Source organism: Panthera leo, chromosome B1 (genome assembly GCF_018350215.1).
Source record: "Panthera leo isolate Ple1 chromosome B1, P.leo_Ple1_pat1.1, whole genome shotgun sequence".
NCBI classification, from domain to species: domain Eukaryota; kingdom Metazoa; phylum Chordata; class Mammalia; order Carnivora; family Felidae; genus Panthera; species Panthera leo.
In genome coordinates this window covers 82,995,118-83,016,411 of record NC_056682.1, presented here as the reverse complement: position 1 = coordinate 83,016,411, position 21,294 = coordinate 82,995,118, and the positions used below count along the sequence as shown (strand labels likewise).

Genomic DNA, 21,294 nt, shown 5'->3' with positions numbered 1-21,294 from the left:
GATTTAACAAATCGTTCTGTACAGTATGAGAAAGTAATTATTGGTAAAGCAAGTGATAGCCTTTCTGTCGAGGATTATACACATTTGTTCTGGTTATTATTTGTGTGTAGCATAAACTGCATGCTGTCGTAAATTGGACAGGACTTAACAGGACATTCTTTGAGTTTATAATTAAACATCTTGGGGCACCTTGGTGGCTCAGTCAGTTAAGCGTCCGACTTGAGCTTCAGGTCATGATGTCACAGTTGGTGGGTTCGAGCCCCGCGTGAGGCTCTGTGCTGACAACTTAGGGCCTGGAGCCTGTCTCATTCTGTGTCTCTCTCTCTCTCTGCTCCTCTCCTGCTCATGCTGTCTGTCTCTCTCAAAAATAAATAAACATTAAAAAAAATTTTTTTTTTAAATCTTAATTACTAACATGTATCTAGGATGCTGTGCTAAGAAAGTCCATGGTAAATAAGTATCTTGTGTTTGTACAGTCATTAAATATATTTTCTTTATTGGGTTTCAGAAAACATTTTAGCCAGGGCTTTACCTTCAATTTCCATAATTCTAGCATGATAAGACAGACCTGGGAAAAGTCACAATAAGTGAAATATTAATGGATTAAAATTTTAAACTTGAGAATTTTCAACCTCTGAAAGTTAAGAATGAAGCTCGTGAAACCAGAGATACATTCGGGGTGCCTGGGTGGCTCATTCGGTTGAGCATCTGACTTTGGCTCAGGTCATGATCTTACAGTTGGTAGGTTCAAGCCCCATGTCAGGGTCTGTGCTGACAGTGTGGAGCCCGCTTCAGGTCCTCCGTCCCCCTCTCCCTGCCCTCACCTACTGCACTCTGTCAAAAAAAAACCAAACAAAAACAAAATAAACAAAATAAAAAACACAAAAATACATTCATCTTATTTAAAAAAGCTAGCTACCTAAAAAGTATATATGTACATGAATAAGAATTAGATGAATATATGGAAACAAATGTTTTTTTGATATTGGTAGGATTATATAGAATTTCTCCCTAATTTTTCAGTTGAATTCATTGTTCCTTGTAGTTTAGTAATAATAAATTTAAGAAAATGCCTATATGACTTACACCATTTTATTCTAGAGAACACTTCACTTGGAAATTGGATAACCTCCAGAAATAAAGATCCCACCACAGTACTTTAAATTTTTTTTAATGTTTATTTATTTTTGAGAGAGAGAAAGAGATCAAGCATGAGCAGGGGAGGAGCAGAGAGGGAAGAGACACAGAATCTGAAGCAGGCTTCAGGCTTGGAGCTGTCAGCACAGAGCCCGATGTGGAGCTTGAACTCACAGACCGTGAGATCATGACCTTAGCCAAAGTCGGACACCTAACCGACTGAGCCACCCAGGCGATCCCCACCACAGTACTTTAAAGTAAGAGGTGCAGGGGCGCCTGGGTGGCTCGGTCGGTTAAGCGTCCGACTTCGGCTCAGGTCATGATCTCACGGTCCGTGAGTTCGAGCCCCGAGTCGGGCTCTGTGCTGACCGCTCAGAGCCTGGACCCTGTTTCGGATTCTGTGTCTCTCCCTTTCTCTCTGCCCCTCCCCTGTTCATGCTCTGTCTCTCTCTGTCTCAAAAATAAATAAATGTTTAAAAAAAATAAAATAGAGGTGCAGACACTTGAAGTTTCTGACATGAAAGTATAGGGTGAAGTCTGTTGCAGGTTTTTCTTTCTCTTTATTTTTTAAATAGCTGCTACATTTTCAAGATGTCTAAGAATTAAAGGCAGAGGATAAAATTTAAACAAATCCTATCCAAAAATTAATATCAAAAATAATTTCACAGGGGTGCCTGGGTGGCTCAGTCAGTTAAGCATCCAACTTTTGGTTTTGGCTCAGGTCATGATCTCATAGTTTGTGAGTTCGAGCCTGACACCAGGCTCCGTGCTGACAGTGCAGAGCCTGCTTGGGATTTTCTCTTTCTCTCTCTTTCTGCCCCTCCCCCGCTCTCTCTCTCTTTCTCTCAAAAATAAATAAACTTGAATAACTTCACATAACTCACAGAGAACAAATGGACTTTTTTTCTGCACCAATAAAATGCTTCTTTGAATGTTCAAAAGTCTTAGTATAACCCACCCCACCCCCACCAATCCCAGTTGGTTTTTAGTTGGAAAATTTTCCATGTGTTTGGCTTATTTTTTTTTTTTAATTTTTAAGTTTTTAATTGAAGTATAATTTACCTATAATATTAAATTAGTTTCAGATGGGCAACATAGTGATTCAAGAATTACATACATTGCAAAATGCTCAGTGCAATATATTACAATATTATTGATTGTATTCCCTATGCTGTACTTTTTATCCCCATGACTTATTTATTTTTAACTAGAAGTTTGTGCCTCTTAATCCCCTTCACCCGTTTTGCCTGTCTGCCTGCTCCCCTCCACTTTGGCAACCACCAGCTTGTTCTCTGTATTTATGAGTCTCTCTCTCTCTTCGTTGTTGCTGCTGTTGTTGTTTGTTTTGTTTTCAGATTTCACATTTAAGTGAAATCATAAATGGTGTTTGTCTTTCTCTGTCTGGATTGTATCACTTAGCATAATACCTCTATGTCCATCCGTTCATTCACAAATGGCAAGATTTCATTCTTTTTTATAGCTGAGAAATATTCCACTGTATGTACATATGCCACATCTTCTTTATCCACTCATCTGTCCATGGACAGTTAGGTTGCTTCCATATTTTGACTATTGTAAATAATGCTACGATAAACATAGAAGTACATATATCTTTCCAAATTAGTGTTTTCATTTACTTCAGGTAAATACCCAGGATTAGAATTACTGTTGATGGGATCCTATGGTACTTCTGTTTTTAGTTTTTTTTGAGGAACCTCCATACTGTTTTCCCATATTGATGCAGTGGCTGCATCAATTTGCATTCCCACCAGTGGTGCACAAGGGTTCCATTTTTCTCCACATCCTTGCCAACACTTGTTACTTCTTGTCTTTTTTGACAGTAGCCATTCTGATTGGTGTGAGGTGATATCTTATTGTGGCTTTGATTTGTATGTCCCTAATGATTAGTGGTTTAGAATTATCTCACTTTTTAGGAATAGAATAAAAATTAAACATGCCTATGCTCAACATGCCTTCAACATGCCTACTTTCATGTAGCAGCTGGGATGTGGGGACTTTTTCATATATGTATATGTTCCACTTGACTTCCTGTCTACATTTATGTGTTGCAGCAGCATCTAAAGTCACAGGAATGTGGAAGGGGTAAGAGATTGGATCGGAGAATGAATAGGTTGAATGGAAAAATACAGACAGGATATCCTTTTTCAGAAGGTCATGTCCCACCATAAAGAGTTGGGGGTTTGTGGTATTCTGGAGCCCTCTAATTAACTGGGGGGAAATGGTACCATCTTTTCCTTTTCTGCTCATCTTCCCCATTCCAAATCTGCCCCTCCTTCACTCTAGTTAAATACCACCAATTGCATATTGAAAATAAAATACTGAAATGTGAGTTTCTGTGGTGAAGTGTGGGATGTCTTGATGACGTCCCTGAAAACCCAAAGCCAATCCTTGTCCTCCAAACTCAAGGTTTATATTTGGAAGACACTGCGGATCCTGTAGTTTCAAAATGCTGTAAACATGTTTGTGTGGTTATTTTTAGCTCTTACAGACTTTACTGAACTTTCAAGTTGGCAAGTCAGACACAGTCAGTTGTCGTCTGTTACCTCAGATGGCAGCACTTTGTGAATGACTCTGATTGTCTCATAGGGTTTCTAACATATTTAAAGCAGATAAGTTATCTTGTGTTGACTGTGTGTGGTGTATCTATATATGTATGATTCTGCATACTCTACATAATTTTTAAGCTTTTATGAACTGCGTAACTTGGGTAACAGTTTTGCTTGGAGTTCAAAGATGACTTGGGGGCTGCCAAATGGCACTGTTACTCCTCTGGCACAAATAGGTGGTCGTTTTCTCCTTCCCCCAGCCCTTTTCTCCTAGTCCTCAAGCATTAAATCCTCATACAGAAGTCCTTACGGTCACTGTTATTTTCAACCCATTGTATCTATTTCCTGTGGGTCAAAGGTTATAAGGCTTGAGTGGTATAGAGGGGGAGATAGAAAGTTGACGGAAAAAAAGAAAGCTAGGCTCATTTTAGGGCTGACACATCACGAAATAGGTAAGATGGCATTGAATTGTTGAAAACAAAAAGAAGTCAATGATCAATAGCTTTTCTTGTATGAGGAGATCATTGTCTGCATGTTACATGGATGAAAAAGTGATTTTACGCAAAGAATCATGTTTTGTGAAACGGTGACCCCCACCCCCAGTGCCATGGAGGGGAATGCGAAGTCACCAGCAGCAGCAGCAGCAGGAGTGCTTAGGCCGAGTCTCCCACATTTGCATCAAAGATCTTCTTGATGTCATTTATCTGTGGCCTAACTTCTGTATCATGTTCAACTTTGTAGTCAGTTCCCTTCTTTGCATGAGGTTATTCTTCCTTGCATTTTGAACTTGATATGTTTTATAGTCAGTGACTTCAGAATGCATAACTTACCTATTTGGAAGTGTCTTTCTAAGGGAAATTCTCATTGCCACATTTCTTCGGTTCTGGAAGCTTTGGTGTATGAGTTTTATGTTTAGCAGAGAATTGTACTAAGCATTACTTTGGTTTATTATGTATAAATGTAATTATGGAAATTTGAAATTTGTTTCTGTAACACTTCAATGCTTTTCCTCTAGTTCTTAATATGAAAGTGTTGTTTTTGAGCTGTGATCCAAGTCTCAACGTATCTGTGTTTTGCTTTATTGTGAATTGTGAATGTTCAGTAAGAAACATAAAACAGAAAATGAGAACATTTTTTGTATGTTTTGCTGGGAACTCAAAATACAAGCCCTATTCCAGCATTAATTATTTTGGATTGGATAGCTGAACAAGAAATAGAGTTTAGAAATGTGTCGGTTTTATGGAAGATAAATTTCTTAAATTCTAGATTGTTATTGGTATTCACTTTTTAAAAAAATCTCTCTTGCAGCAAGCATGTTCTTTTCCAAGAAATAATAACAACATAGATTACATGTATTTGTGGGGCATAGTAAGCTTGTGGAACACAGTAAAATGAGGAAATAAGTTCACATAATTGTTCCCATCTCCGGCACAATAACTTACAGTTGCGCTACACGGTTTAAACATTGGTTGTGGGTCTTATTATTTAGAGCTACAGCCTCTACAGCATTTGGTATTGCCTCTCAAGTCAAAGAATGGACCTTAAAACTGCACTGTCCATATAAATAGTTACTAGCCCCATGTGACTAAATTAAATAAATTAGAAAATCAAGGGCACCTGGGTAGCTCAGTCAGTTAAGCGTCTGACTTTGGCTCAGGTCATGATCTCGTAGTTCATGAGTTTGAGCCCTGTGTCAGGCTCTGTGCTGACAGCTTGGAACCTGGAGCCTGCTTCAGATTCTGTGTCTCCCTCTCTCTGCCCCTGCCCGCTCACACTCTTTCTCTCTCTCTCAAAATAAACAGTAAAAAAAAATAATAAAAAAAAAGAAAAGAAAAGAAAATCAGTTGCACCAGCCACTTTTCAAGTCTCCTATGGTGACATGTGGCTAGTAGCTGCTGGGATGGTCCGCACAGTCATTTCCCAAGTTGCAGAAAGTTCTGTTGGACAGCACTGCTCGAAACTGCAATTTGAATTTGTATCTTTGCTGGAAATTTTTGTGACTTTAAGATGTGATATCAACTTCCTACCACTTAATAATGTTTGACTAAAATTCTCACATCTTGTTCATCAGTTAAACATGTACATTGACATTACTTCGTAGCCCATGGCATTTTGCCCATATTCTTTCTGATGACATTACATTCTACCCTCAGGCACTGGAATATCATTTTACACACGTATATGCATATGCGACAGTTCTGAATATATATCGGTATGTGTAGGAAGAAAGAGAATATAACTACATACAGTTAAATCTACTTCCGCAAAGTAGATGTTCTCCTAATACTGTAGGCACTGTCTGAAGTGGTAGTTTCCTAAGTACATTGGCATGGTTTCATATTGAGTTATTTCTTGATTAAGCTAGTTTCACTTTTTGGTGACTGAACCTTGTAGAGGAGATTTGATAGGATTTATGGCTGTACTCTTACAGAATAAGAAGGCCCCCTATTGCCTTTGGTGTATCATGCATTTATGTGGAGACTAAGTTAGTGAACAACAGAGACAGCATCCTCAGGGTCACCAGGAGACATTAGTCCATTTGTTCAGGTAACAGTTGTCATATGTACCTTTTAAGCCTCCGAGTCCTGGCATGTTGTACCCTGTGCTAAGCACTTCGATTAAAGGGGAATAAGACAGGGTCTTGGGGAGGAAAGCAGCTAGAGAAAGCCTGACATGCAAGGTGAGAATGCTCTGATAGAAGTTTGCACAAGGTGCTGGGGACACCCTGGAACAGTCAGCTCTGCCTAGCACAGGTGACAGGTAGAACGATACAAAGGAAAGTTGCCAGTATTTCTTCACACCAGTTTCCAGTTACTCCAAAGGAAAAGATTAGTTCCTTGCCAAGATCTCTCAGTGTTTTGGAAACTTTATAAACCATGAGGGGAAAGTCTTAAAAATGCCTTTCAAAAGCATCATTTTAATGACTGTGTAAGACTGCTTTGTGGAGATGTATCCTAACTTATTTACTCGGTTCCCTTCGGTGACCTACCTTACTGGTCTGCTCAGGACTGAGGGGTTTCCCAACTTGTGGAACTTTCAATGTTCTAAAACAGGGATGGTCATGGGAAAACTGGGATGGTTGGTCACCCTACCTATGGTTGAATATTTAAATTGTTTCAATTATATACTCACATTAACAACACTGTGTTGAATATTTCAGTGCCCACGTACTTAGCTGCATTTTGCATTATTTCCTTAGATGAGATTCCTAGAAAGGAATTAATGGCTCAGTGACCCTGGATGTGTTTGGAGCTCATGATAATGCTCACAGCCCTTTATTGTATTTACTTTTTCTATTTTCAGCTAGGTTGATAAGAGTCTGCCTGGACATTTTGTGCTACCTCTGTGTCCACAGATTCTTAGGGAGATACGCAGAAGACAGAGATATGTATATACTTGCTATATCACTAGCTGTGGCTCCCTTTCTAAATCACTAACTGGCCAGACTACATATGACATTCCAACGACCTTTTCCTTTTTTTTTTTTTTTTTTTTAATCATTTAACACTCTCATTTTATTTCACATAAATATTTCTCTCTTTTTTTTTAATTTTTTTAATGTTTATTTGTGAGAGAGAGACAGTGTGAGTGGGGGAGGGGCAGAGAGAGAGGGAGACACAATCCGAAGCAGGCTCCAGGCTCTGAGCTGTTAGCACAGAGCCCAACACAGGGCTCGAACTCACGAACCATGAGATCATGACCTGAGCAGACGCTTAACCGACTGATCCACCCAGGCGCCCCTCACATAAATATTTCTTGAAGTCCAGTTACATTTAACAAGTATTTATTACCTACTCTGTGTTTAGTTTCATGCTGAACAAAGTGTGGCAAAATATCAAATAAATATAAAATACTGTCCCAAATCACTGTTAGAGCACAAGACTAATAATTGCCGTAAGGCAGTCTGCTTTTTGTCTAGGCCAGAGGCAAGGCTGAAGTCTGATTCCCAAAAGATAGAGTGGACTTCCTGACTCCATTCTCCTATGACCCTTGCTCCTTCTCGGGGCACATCATAGTAAGAAAAGGATGAGATCACATGAAACCCAAAGCTGGCGATCTTTCTTCCCAGTACAGGTTCAGCTATACGTCACCCAGGCCTCTACCCCTAGCCACTCAGGATGTTGCAAACTTATCTTGGACCCACTGCCAGCCAGGATCCTGCCTCTCTTCAGCCTGCTCCTGGTCAGGGTAAAGAAGCCATGAAAACCCCCAGACTTAGAGTGTGTCCCCTCAACCCTGACAGTTGGGAATATGATGAGATACTTGAACTAGCATTCACAAGTAAAAATATATTTGACTTGCCCCACCATGCTGTATTGAGAGTTAATGGTATGAGGTGACCTACTTTCCTGTGGAACTTCAGTAACTACATTTCCCTGGTTGGGGTCCAAGGTCTCATACCAAACTGTTCTTTGTAGTAAGAAATATTAAAGTGTTGTTCTATTTCAGACATTCTTAACATGTGCCTCAGAGGTCCTGTGAACCCCTAAAACTGTGTACAATGTTATTTATATGCCTTTTTCTAAGAAACGTTTCCATTGCTTTTATCAGATTCTCAAAGCGATCTATGACCCAGAAAAGGTGTAAAAACTGCCTTGTATACACTGAACACTCAGCAGCTTCTGCTGTTGCTTCTTTCGTTTGTTTGTTTTATGTAGGACTTAGGCCAGGGCTTTGAGGTGGGCATCAGTTTAGCAATGATTTCAACAAGTAAATTATATGTACTTTTATTTAATTGCAAATTCCCTGAGTTTCCTTCAGGTACTATAATATTTTTTTCTGAATTGAATTTGATTTTTTTTATTGTTGTTGTTGTTAGTTTTGCTATTATGAAGTTGTTTCAGGTCCAGCAGTTTGTTTTTGTCCAGGCAATGTATGTAAACTGTTTGAAAGGTTTGTGGAACAGTTGTTAGCCTACATCTAGGTATTGTTCTGCATTATTTTTGGTGTATTCTTTTGTTTATATTACTAAGCTAAAGTTAGCACAGATAGCACCAGGCTAGAAAATGGTGACAATAGTTTGAAAACAGGAAATTTTAGGCTTGTGTGTGTTTGGAACAGATGATCATAATGATAGAGCCAGTAGAGTGGAAACTTCCACCGAGCCTGTTTTTTCCTTATTTTGCTCTATGAGAAAAGATGGTGTTTCCTGGAAAACAACTCAAGTCTTTTAAAGCAAATGGTTTTCTTTTGTCCTTGTTTCATGGCTAATTTGTTTTTCTTTATTTTATTTACCTTAGTTGTATTATTATGGAAATTTAATATTTTTAATAGGTAAAGCAATTCCTAAAGTGCTTATTTTTAGATATTTAAATATCTAAGTATGTTACCATTTACTGACATGGTTTTTAAAGAAAATTAAAATATTAAGAATATTATAACTATCAAAACTTTATGGGAAATCTTTTAAGTGCTCCCAACTTGCCTTTTTTAACCCCCTAAATTCCAGTCATTGAAACAAAGTAGTTATACTTTGTCTAAGCTATTTCCTGACTAAGAGCCCTTCCAGATGTATCCTGGAATTCTATATTTAAAAGAAAGGCTAAATTCATTCACTAATTTCAGAGTAAGAAGAAGAGTATACATTTCCATACATATGCAAACCCTTTTTGTTTTGTGTACATCGTTCCTAAATTTTTAAATATTAATAGACTTTCTTTTTAGGCATTTTTAGTCATAAGCTTTTTAAATATGTAACTTTTTTACATTATAAGTAATAAATGGGAACTCCTTGAAAAAATCAGACTATACAAAAGTATATAAAATGAAAATATGAAACTTGGGTGACCTTCCAATCCCTATTCCTGGAATTAACCACAGTTAACACTGTCAATGTGTCTCCTTCCAGTCTTGTTATCTAAACATAGTTTGTGTGTATAAGCACACAATCATTTCAGACAAATGCAAGTCATACCATATGTGTAATTCAGAAAGTTGCTTTTTTTTTTATTTGACAGTTATCTTGTGGTCGTTTATCATATATATAAATCTATCTCACATTTTAAGTGTTTTGCATCTATTTATTACCGTATACAAGTCTCGTCATTTAATTTAACCATTAACCTTATGAAGAAGTTTAGATTAAAACCTGTCTTATTAAAAACAGCATTTTCATCTTATGAAACACATGTCTTCAACTCTAAAATTTTACACATTTCTATGATTATACATAAATTTTGAATTATAGCAAAGAATTCATGGTAATGATTTTCTTTCCTTATCAGTTGTGAAATAAATATCTTTTAAGAGATTGCAAATAAGAACGTTCCACTGTCCTTGCTTTCCCAGTTTCCTAGGATGATGTAGGGTTAATAAAAGTACAGTGATGATGTCTCTTAGGTAGTTGGTTAAACAATGTAGAAACTGCTGTTCTTCAGCTTATTGGGTCCAGGCAAACTTTGGCAATGATGAGAGACCTAAATGCAGGCATCAGAGTTCTTTCTGAAAGGAATGGGCTTGCTAATGGGCTGCTTGGGACCTGTATGCTGAGAGCTCAGAAGAGTGTAGCAGGTAGATGCCTTAATGAGGGGGAAGCTGAGGAAAGCTTCAAAGAATAGGTCTTGAGCTTGGTCTTGAAGAATGAGTGTGGGAGCTCATTGCGTGAGAGAGAGAGGGTGTGATAGACTCCAGACAACATAACATGGGTGTTTGGTGCAAGTTGTCTGTGAAGGTGAGAGATTGGAGAGGTGAGGCGGCAGGTAAGTGTGACTTTAAAGAACCTTGTATGAAAGGAGTTTGGAGTTTCCCCTAATAACAACTTTAGACTTTTTTTCTTTCCCTGAGATCTTTTCATTTAAGTTTGCTGACTCTGCAATCATTCTGATGAACAGAAAACTTTAAAAACATCCCATCAAGGCTCTGAGGACTTCACAAGTTGTAAAGTGCTATTGCTGATACAGAATAATTTAAGGAATGGTCTTGGCTTGCCTTTTTTTTTTTTTTTTTTTTTAATGTTTTAAATCTTTATTTTTGAGAGAGAGAGCGCGAGTGGGGAGGAATAGACACACACACACACACACACACACACACACACACACACACACACAGAATCCGAAGCAGGCTCCAGGCTTCAAGCCATTAGCACTGAGCCCGACTCGGGGCTCGAACCCACAAACTGCGAGATCATGACCTGAGCCGAAGTTGGATGCCCAACCTACTGAGCCACCCATGCGCCCCTTGGAATGGTCTTGACTTTCAAGGAACTTGATGTCTAGTTGGGAAAATAATTCATAAACATTTGGAACATTTGGAAATGTATGTAGTAAAATAACAGATGGTTCCAAACTGAACTGTAGCAAGAGACATTTCAGAGCAGTAACTGATGAGTTGCTAAGAGTCCAGAGGGAAGGTGTGGAGAGGAAAGGGGAAGGTTAGGATAGAATCTTAAGGAATGGATTAGGTTTCCAACAACAGAAAGGAGTTCAGACGTTCACCAGTGGGATAAATACTCAACAAAAACAAGGAGGGAAGTATATTTAACCTCACTGGCAAGAGTAGAAGCCATGAGGAATTAGATAGACATAAGCTTGAAAGGATCTCTGATTGTTTTTGAAATTCCATTTCGTTGAGCAACCTAATTCTGTCTATTGATTGGACCAGTGGTTCTCAGTCTGGGTGGTACATTAGAATCATCTCTTTAGCATTTAAAACTATGTGCCAGGGCTAATGTCCCAGACCTACTATCTATCTGAGATGAGGCCCCAGGCATCATTTTTTTTTTAAAGTAAAATTCTCCAGATATTTCTATTATTTATTTATTTATTTTTCATGTTTATTTATTTTTGAGAGAGAGAGAGAGAGAGTGGGGGAGGGAAGAGGGAGAGGGCGATACAGAATCCAAAGTAGGCTCCAGGCTCTGAGGTGTCCACACAGAGCCCAATGCAGGGCTTAAACTCACGAATCCTGACATCTTGACCTGAGCCAAAGTTGGATGCTTCACTAACTGAGCCGCCTAGGTGCCCCTCTCCAGATATTTCTTATAAGCAGTTAGAGTTGAGAAACACTGGACCACCCTGACCTCTTCTTTTTTGCCCACCCATATACTTATTTCTTTAATAATTAGTTCTTCCTGTAAAGGAAGGCACTAGGCAGTCTTGGCAAGGGTTACACCAGGCATGTTCTCTGTCAGTTATGCCACAGAGAAGTCAGAAAACATCAGTGCAGTAGTTACAGTGTATTTCTTTAAAACTGAGCCCACTTGCCATATTAGGCAAATTAGGCATATTTTGTGAATTTGTTAATATTATTGCAGGTGATGGTTTGAGGCTAATCTAGATTGAAATTTTTTTTTCTTCTTCCCACTAGATAATGGGACTCCATCTGTACTTTCTAGCCAATGTATGCACACCGATAATCTGCAGGGTATATGATAAACCTATTTTAAGACCTTGTTTCAGTGTGACAAGCTTATCTTCAATTTACGTAATTTGCTTAAATGCAGAAATTTGCTTAAATTTAAAAGAACAACTCCTTTAAAATGAAGTTTAAAAATAACTATTATCTGTAGAGTTTTTAACACAAGTTAATTTATAGCTTATATACCTCTACCTTGCCCGACAGTTCTCCATTTACAAGTGGTTGGGCAGAGTATAGTTATATCATTATCCCCATGACACATAGGTAATGTGAGAAATTCTGTATTTTTATCCTTGCCTCCTGTGATTGGCATATTCAGCAGATGTAGACTGAGTACTTCCTTGGGGTTGGGCAATGGAAAACAAAGATGAAAGGTGAAAAAATACGGCTTCAGCCCGCAGGAAACTCACTTTTGGGAATGTCAAACATCATAATTAGGATCAAGGTGGAAATGGAGAGCTTAGAGGGGTCCACTCAGGGATGGTGCCCTGAAGGGGTCTGAGTTGAGTCTAGAAGTAGATTATGTGCCACAGGGCAGCATGTATAAGGGCCAGAGGCAGGACAGAAGCAGAGCATTAGAGGAACTGCAATAATTTCCAATGTGGTTGGAAGGCAGAGAGGCAAGAAGTAAGGTTGGGGAGACAGAGAGAGGCGTGGAGGGCCCCATGTGCCCTGCCTACCAGAGAGTTTGGGCTTTATCCTGTAGGCAGTCACTGAATGTAGGGAATGGGTAAATGGCAATGCATTATGGACATTTAGTTTGTCATCTCATCTAAATAGATTTCCATTGGCATCCATGGACTGTACAGGCTCTTCTCTTTTGATGTTAATGTGGTAGCCAAAGTTATTCTTAAAACCCTGAGACAAGACCCGGGGACCAGAGTAGGGTGCTTTTAAGCTACTTTAAAACACATACCTGCTGATGAAGTCTTATTACTGCGTCATTTATTCAACTTGAAATGATTATTGCAACGTAAGGAAAGACAACAAAGTAGATTTTTGCATAGTTCCTCTGAAGCAGACCTGCTTGTAATGGCATGCCAGTAGTGAAAATGATTTTCCACATGAGTTTTGTTGAAAATTGCTTTGAGTATTTTTTTTTGAAGGTTTCTAGAAAACTTGTCCTCTTTTGTCTGCTACTGCTGCAGGATTGGTGAGGCAATGTACAGCTTTCTCTGGGGCTACCAAGGCAGCGAGGATAAAAATAGGGCAAACTTTAAGAATCCCAGATATTTTCAGATAACAAAGACTGATTTATGTGGGCCCATTTTGTGCTCTGACAAAACATAGAGAAGCTTTTGTGCTGTGATTAGCAAGGGCGCTGATGTCAGTTCTCTTGTCGAGCATCAAGCTTTATTCTGTGGCTAAATTGTGCTTTGTACCATAATCCAGAGAACCTTTGTATCTGCCTTATTAAAGTGTGTAGTTTATGTAATTGCTTTTGTTTTCCAGTTTAATCTGTGCCAGATTCAATAAGAGTGACTCATTTTGTGACTGAGACAAACATTCACATTTGGACCATGTTAAAAATAAATAAATAAGTGGCAGGTGCTGTTGGCTAAATTCTGTGTTTTAATGCTGTAATTTCCTGCTGTAAGGGTTCATCTCTTATCCTCTGTAATCGCCAGTACAGCCTAGCTCGTACTCCCTGATTCTACTCCTGTTCCCCAGTGCTACTCATGTCTTGGCTATTTATTTTAGTTTCCAAGGGCCTTTTACATTTTAACAATATCATTTCAACAGAGAAGCAAAGAAATGGCTGGGGAGCCACAGTTAACCAGAAGACAAAGAGTGACCCATAAGCTGTAGCAGAAGGACACATTCTTTTCCTTTCTTTTTGTCATTTTTTTCCAAGGTGTTTTGTGCATGTGTTTTGGTAAAGCTCTCTTAGTTATGTTTATGTTATTATGTGTATGTTCAGTATCCAGGTCTTTTTTCAAGTGGAAGAGTTTTTGAAAGCACGCCTTCTGTTCAACGTGGCCCTTATATCTAATCTAATATTCGCAAAATTTTACAACTTCAGAGTCTTAGGGGAGATTCTCCTTATCGTACAAGTATTTTTAGGTACCAGGTGCTGTGTTATGCATGGAATATGTAATAACAAGTTACTATCTTTGTGGATTTTACAGTCTGCCTAGGGAGTTAGATACTAAATAAATAAATACAAAGAAAATTTAAACTGCAAAATGATAATAATCCTTTAGGTAGTAAGGTACCTTATTACATGGGTAATAAGGTCCCTAAAACTGTGCTCTACTTAAATTGAGGGTCGCTGGGAAGGGAAGGCCCAAAGGTCGGAGTCCGCCTGGCAAGAGAACATACTAGACTCAGGAAATGGCATGCGCAAAGTCTCTTGAGGCAGGAAGCAGTTTGGCATCCTATTAACTGTATTATTAGAAGAGAGAAGTGACAACTGACAAGGCTAACTGTATTAAAAAGATTATAGATCAACTACGCAGGCACAGCAGTAGGACCCTATTTAGTATAGCGGCAAATAGTTGAGCAGCCTCTCAGAGCTTCCCTGAAAGTGCAGTATAGAGATTGATGCCTATAATACTTAGTCTGAGTCATTGGGGAATGGGTGGATTGTGTTCAATGAATTATGTAGTGAGGCATTGTAGAAAGATTTCGACAAGAGACATTAAAGTTTTAAAAAGTCATTTCTGCATTTAAAGACAGAATCTTTCCTATCTGGAGAAATCACTTACTAAAAGATATGATTCCTTGATGGCCCTAAAGAAGTGACATAATACTATATTTCGTCTCTCTTTTCTTCTCTATTACTTTTTCAGGCTTACCGCTTGATAGAGAGGTATCACATAACTGTACTAAGAGATGATATTTATTTATTTTGAAGTAAATAAATGTCTTACTTACTAACTAAATGGATTTTTGTAATCCAGAAACCAGTGCTAAAGTCATGTGAATTTAACATGTTAGGATTTTTCAGTGTTCTCTAAAGCATCTAGAAGAACTTCCCACTGCCGTCTCTTTCTGGACATGACTAGTTCCTCTTTGCTTGGAGTTATAGTTGGACTGAGAAGTTAATTTAAAACCTTGTTATTTGACAGTAAATTTCATATATTAAAAAATAAAAAAAAATAAAAATTAAAAAAAAAAATAAAATAAAATAAAAAACCTTGTTGACACTAAAGAACTACGTAATATTTTTAGGCCTTTGTGATATTTCTACTAAATCTTGTTGAAGGATTGCATCCAGTTTTTCCATGAAGGAATGCCTCTCCGTTTAGCAATAGTTCTGCAGGTACGTTGACAGGTTTGCTGTATTATCAAATATTTTCATGTATTGTAAATATTTGCTTCATGATTAGTCAACTCCTTAAGAGTAGCGATCATGAATTACCTACTTGTAGTTCTCCCCACAGGTATTTACAATAGAATAGATAACTTATTGACTGGTTAGCTCACTGATTTACCTTTTAATGTAGCTACATTTCCTTGAATGGATACAGTTTAGAGTCTATTAAAATGTTAAACCTAAAGTTATCGCCCAAGCTAATTCAGTTATAAGTATAGTTGTCCAGGTTTTAAGAAGGCGTTGGGGGGTCTGGGCGGCTCAGTCGGTTAAGTGGCTGACTTTGGCTCAGGTCATGACTTCACAGTTCATGGGTTCGAGCCCCACTTCGGGCTCTGTGTTGACAGCTTAGAGCCTGGAGCCTGCTTCAGATTCTGCGTGTCTCTCTCTCTCTGCCCCTCCCTTGCTCATGCTCTGTCTCTCAAAAATAAATAAACATTAAAAAAATCTTTTTAAGAGAAAAAAAACATTCAAGGAGGATTAAGACTTAATATTGTTTCTGGGCAGAGTTGTTGGATTTAAAGACTGCTGAAGCACTGTTTCAGTCATTCAGTTCTGTTTTTATTATTTAATCAACGAGATTTTAGAGAGTAATAGTAAAAGAATTTTAGGCCTGTTGAGGCATAGTGTGAAACCCGTAATTGACCAAAATTTGTGGAGGAAGTACATGGTGAGTGTAGATCTAGATTGCTAGTATATGTTTGTTGGGAAGAAAAGGGAAAAGAGAGAGAGAAAGGAGGAGGAAAATTGCAACCCGTAAGAATACAGATCTTATCCATGTGGTCTTTGAAAATAGACTCACCGGAAGAAAGACACAGCCCATTTCTTTGCTTGCTTTTCAGGTGAGAAACGAGGAAAGCTTTTAAACTCTTTTTTCTCCATTACCCTCACACAGAAGTGAGTGAGAAGAGATCTATAGCTTAAAATACAAAGGAGTCTTTTGAAGAAGTACCTTTATGTATTCTTTTTTTTTTTTAACATTTATTTATTTTTGAGAGATAGAGCATGAGTGGGGGAGGGGCAGAGGGAGAGAGAAAGAGGGCTGTCAGCCCAGAGCTGGACGCAAGGCTCGAACCCACGAACTGTGAGATTATGACCTAAGCTGAAGTCAGACACTTAACCGACTGAGCCACCCAGGTGCCCCCCGCCCTTTACGTACTGATGGCTTGATAGTAAGGCATGAAAAACCTTGCCTTTTTTTTAATGTGGTAAGCTGTACCTAACATAAAGTTTACCATTTTAACCATTTTTAAGTGTACAGCTTCAGTGGCATGAAGTACATTCACTTTGTTGTGCAACCGTAACCACTATCTATCTCCAGAATTTCTTTATTATCCCATACTGAAACACTGCCCACTAAACACTATTATCCCCATCTTCCAACTACTGGCAACCACCATTCTGCATTTGGTCTCTAGATTTTGATTACTGTAAGTTCTCGTATAAGTGGAGTCATATACTTTATCCTTTTGTGACTGGCTTTTTTCACTTAGCATAACATCTCAAGATTCATCCATGTTATAGCATGTGTCAGATTTTTCTTCCCTTTTAAGACTGAACAGTGTTCTATGTATATTCCACATTTTGTTCATTTCTTCATTCATCAATGGACACTTGGATTGCGCCTATCTTTTGACTGTTGTGAGTAATGCTACTATAAACATGGGGTGCAAATACCTGTTTGAGACCTTGTTTTCAATTCTTTTGGATATTTACAACTGGAATCTTTTGTGGAACTGCCATACCGTTTTCCATACTGGTTCTAATTTCTGCCATCCTGACCAGCACTTGTTATTTTCTGTGGTTTTTTGTTTTTTATAAAAGACATTTTAATGTGTATGAAATTGTATCACATTGTGGTTTTGATTTGCATTTCTCTGATGATAGGCTGTTGAGCATTTTTTCATGTGCTTATTGGCCATTTGTATATCTTCTTTGGAGACTCTGTTTAAGTCCTTTGCCCATTTTTAAACTAGTTTATTTTGTTGTTACTGAGTTGTAGGAATTCTTTATATATTCTAGACGTTAATCTTTTATGAGACAAATTATTTGCAGATACTTTCTCTCATTCTGTGAGCTGACTTTTCACTCTATTGATTGAGTCCTTCAATGTGTACATTTTAAATTTTGATGTAATCCAGTTTACCTATTTTTTTTTCTTTTGTGTTTCTTCTGCATTCTTAATGTCCTGTCAGTTGCCTAATCTAATGTTATGAAGCTTTCCCCTGTGTTTTCTTCTAAGAGTTTTCTAATTTTAGCTCCTATGTGTAGGTCTTTGATGATCCATTTTGAGTTAATTTTTGTATGATGTAGAGTCCAACTTCTTTTGCATGTGGATATCCAGTTTTCCCAGCACCATTTGTTGAAACCACTGCTTTTTTGTATTTAGTAAAAACTCCGTCTTCCTTAGTTTATTGACCTGATGTTACATTATGTAATACCATCTAATATACATCAATATCTTCTAATATTCTATTAGATTTAATAGAAAATAATAAATATGTATATATAGACACATTTTTAAGTTGAGGCATCAGTAAAGAGTGGTAGATTATTCCCTGGAAACAAAGAAAACATGTATGTGACTTTCAACAATTCATTTGTGAAATGTGCATTGATAAATGTGCATCTTCTTGAAAAATCTCTCTCAAATTGATACTAGATGGATATTTTTGTTTCATCCCTAGGCATGGAAGAGGAGATGGTTTGTGTTACGCAGTGGTCGCTTAACTGGAGATCCAGATGTCTTGGAATATTACAAAAATGATCATGCCAAGAAGCCTATCCGTATTATTGATTTAAATTTATGTCAGCAAGTTGATGCTGGATTGACATTTAACAAAAAAGAGTTTGAAAACAGCTACATTTTTGATATCAACACCATTGACCGAATTTTCTACTTGGTAGCAGACAGTGAGGAAGAGATGAATAAGTGGGTTCGTTGCATTTGTGACATCTGTGGGTTTAATCCTACGGAGGAAGGTAAGCTCAAGATTTTATTATTCAACCTGAGTTCTCCTTTATTGCTGCATTTTTAGAACTATTATAAAATTCTTTGTTATTTCAGTTACACAGTATAATATTTTCTTTTTTATAATAGCTAACACCATTTGGAAAAAGCACTAATAACCCTCTAATCATTTTGGGGAGAAGCTTTTCATAGGTTTAGAAAGAGAGACTTAACCATGTGGGGCAGTATCTAAATAAATGTCTTGAAGAAGAAGGTGACAAGAAGACATACTTATTTGAGAGCATTTCCTGAGTTTCTATATAAATATTAAGTTGAACTTTATAGCACTGCTGATACTTGACTATTTTTCACCTATTTTAAAAACAGCATTTTTATGTGACTCAATTATTTTGATGTTATTTTTAAAACTATATTGGATTATGGGGCACTTGGGTGGCTCAGTCAGTTAAACATCCGACTTCAGCACAGATCATGATCTCACTGTTCATTCTTTCAAGCCTCACGTTGGACTCTGTGCTGGCAGCTTAGAGTCTGGAGCCTTCTTCAGATTCTGTGTCTCCCTCTTTCTGTGCCCTCACCCCCCGCTTTTCCTCTGTCTCTCTCTCTCTCTCTCTCTGTCTCTCAAAAAATAAATATTAAAAAAAATTTAGAAGACCATATTGGATTATGAAGTTATGAAATAGTCAAGAGGATTATCAATACCTATGAAAAGCAAGTGACAGTCAAAAACATGATAAAAAAAAGTAACAAATGAGATTATTTAACACAAAGATCCTAAAAACAGCATGGAGGAAGAAGAGGCTCAAGGTTTGGATAACAGGTAGTGAAGAAAAGCTTCTTAGGTAAATTGTAGGTTTTTGAAGGAAGTAGTATTTCTTTTTTTTTTTTTTTAACATTTATTTATTTTTGAGACAGAGAGAGACAGAGCATGAACGGGGGAGGGTCAGAGAGAGTGGGAGACACAGAATCTGAAACAGGCACCAGGCTCTCTGAGCTGTCAGCACAGAGCCCGACGTGGGGCTCAAACTCATGGACCGTGAGATCATGACCTGAGCCGAAGTCAGACACTTAACTGACTGAGCCACCCAGGCGCCCCAGGAAGTAGTATTTCTACATAAATGAAAAAAGGGATGTAGAACCCTCTAGGCTTAGGGGCAAGGAAGAGCAAGGACCCTGAGGTGGAACAGAATCATATGTGACTAGAGCAGGGGGCTGTGAATGATAAAAGTGGGGGTGGGAGGAGAGGAAAGAGAGTTGGTTGAGGCACTGAGTTCTGGAGTATCTGTCCTGGGAAGAACTGAATGATTGAGTAAAGATCTCATAAAGAATTTTACACGTGGGGGCACCAGGGTGGCTCAGTCAGTTAAGCATCAAACTTTGGCTCAGGTCATGATCTCACGGTTTGTGAGTTTGAGCCCTGCTAGGGCTCTGTGCTGATAGCTCACAGCCTGGAGCCTGCTTAAGATTCTCTGTCTCCCTCTCTCTCTGCCCTTCCCCTGCTCACGCTGTTCCCCTCTCCCTCTCAAAAATAAATAAACATTAATAAAAAAAATTTTTTTTAAATATTTTTACAAGCAGAATTCCTCTTCAGGTGCTTATATAGCTGTCTTGACCACTTATTCCCCGTCCACTTCTCTACTTCTCTTACTTTGACAACAAACACATATCTAGGGGACCCCAACACAAATTTAGGTCTGTAAACCCAAAAATCAGAAAGAAAGGCACCCTCAGGTCTTTGAACTTAGCATCTTCATGGTTATACTGCCATTTACAGTGTGCATTTCCAAATATCTATATTTAGGAGTGTTGGAGTTTCAGTGAGGGCTGGAAAAATTGCATCAACAATCAACATCAAGTTTTGAATTGAAGTGAAACAGCAGTCATCTCTAATTAGCTCAGGTCAGCATGCTGCTTCCTCTCTGGCCAGTCAGCAGCCCACAAGGAGGAGCCTTCCAGGGCTGGGATTGGCCCAGTGGGGTGGGGAAACCCCTTGGTGAGAGAATCCAGAATCCTGAGAGGGAGCAGCACTGTAACAGGCAAGGAGGCATCCAGTTTAGACAGGAGGTGGCTGATGAACTAGAGCTTTTCAGCAGAGTTCTAGTGATTAAAAGCCTCAAGAAATTGTTTCACCTGTGGAATTAAGCTTTAGTGGTTTTTGTGAAATTACTAATAAGTATGTTCACATTTAAGTGCGTGTGGAGGTATGACTGGTATGACTCCTAACTCCAGTTAAACTCCTTTCCATTCTTGCATATAAGGTCTATATTTGAGTGCAGTAGAGGATTTTAAAGTTAAAGTCACAAATAAGATAGCTCTCTAATGGCTGTTTAATGACCATGCAGTAATGATAATTTTTCAATTAAGATACCACATTAATTTCATTATATGATGGATTTTCAGTTAAAATAATTTAAGTCCTTGTATACGCTTTTTGGTGATGGCTTTCTTTTCAATTTAGATTTTGTTTTTAGGGACATAAAAGTAGACTTCTGTCTTCATCAGTTGCCTGTATAGATTTAGTTGATCTGAAAGACTAAGTAGTAGGGATTCTTCCGTCTCTTTTTGTTTTCTGTATAATTCTCCTAAATATATTGCCAAAGGAAATGAGATACCCTCCAAGAGGAGATACATTCTTCAGTCAAGGAATATGTCTAATTTTTGGAAGCCCTTTCAGGGGTGGGTAGACTTGAGAACCCCCAAAATAAGAATTTCAAATGCACAAGTATCTGAGATTAACTTTGTGAGTTTCAAGGCATGGAGTCTGGTCCATTTGTCCACCTTAGCATGACTCTCATCTCATCATCTGGAAGTTTGATGAACACCCAGTCATCTCTGGGAAGAAGGAAGGTTTTATCTGTTTTGGAAATTGATTCATTAATTTACCAAATTACTGAATTTGCCAGCACTCTACTAGGCTTTGGATATTCCTGCAACCTATATATTATTAG

General features: G+C 38.2%; 1 protein-coding gene across 1 annotated transcript in view; it reads left to right on the top strand.

Moving 5' to 3' along the window:
- The window catches only part of GAB1 (GRB2 associated binding protein 1), a 122,610-nt gene that overhangs the window by 62,251 nt on the left and 39,065 nt on the right, over positions 1-21,294 (top strand). Inside the window, 1 exon segment of the mRNA XM_042935407.1 lies at positions 18,063-18,357. Within this exon segment, the coding sequence (XP_042791341.1) occupies positions 18,063-18,357 (295 nt within the window).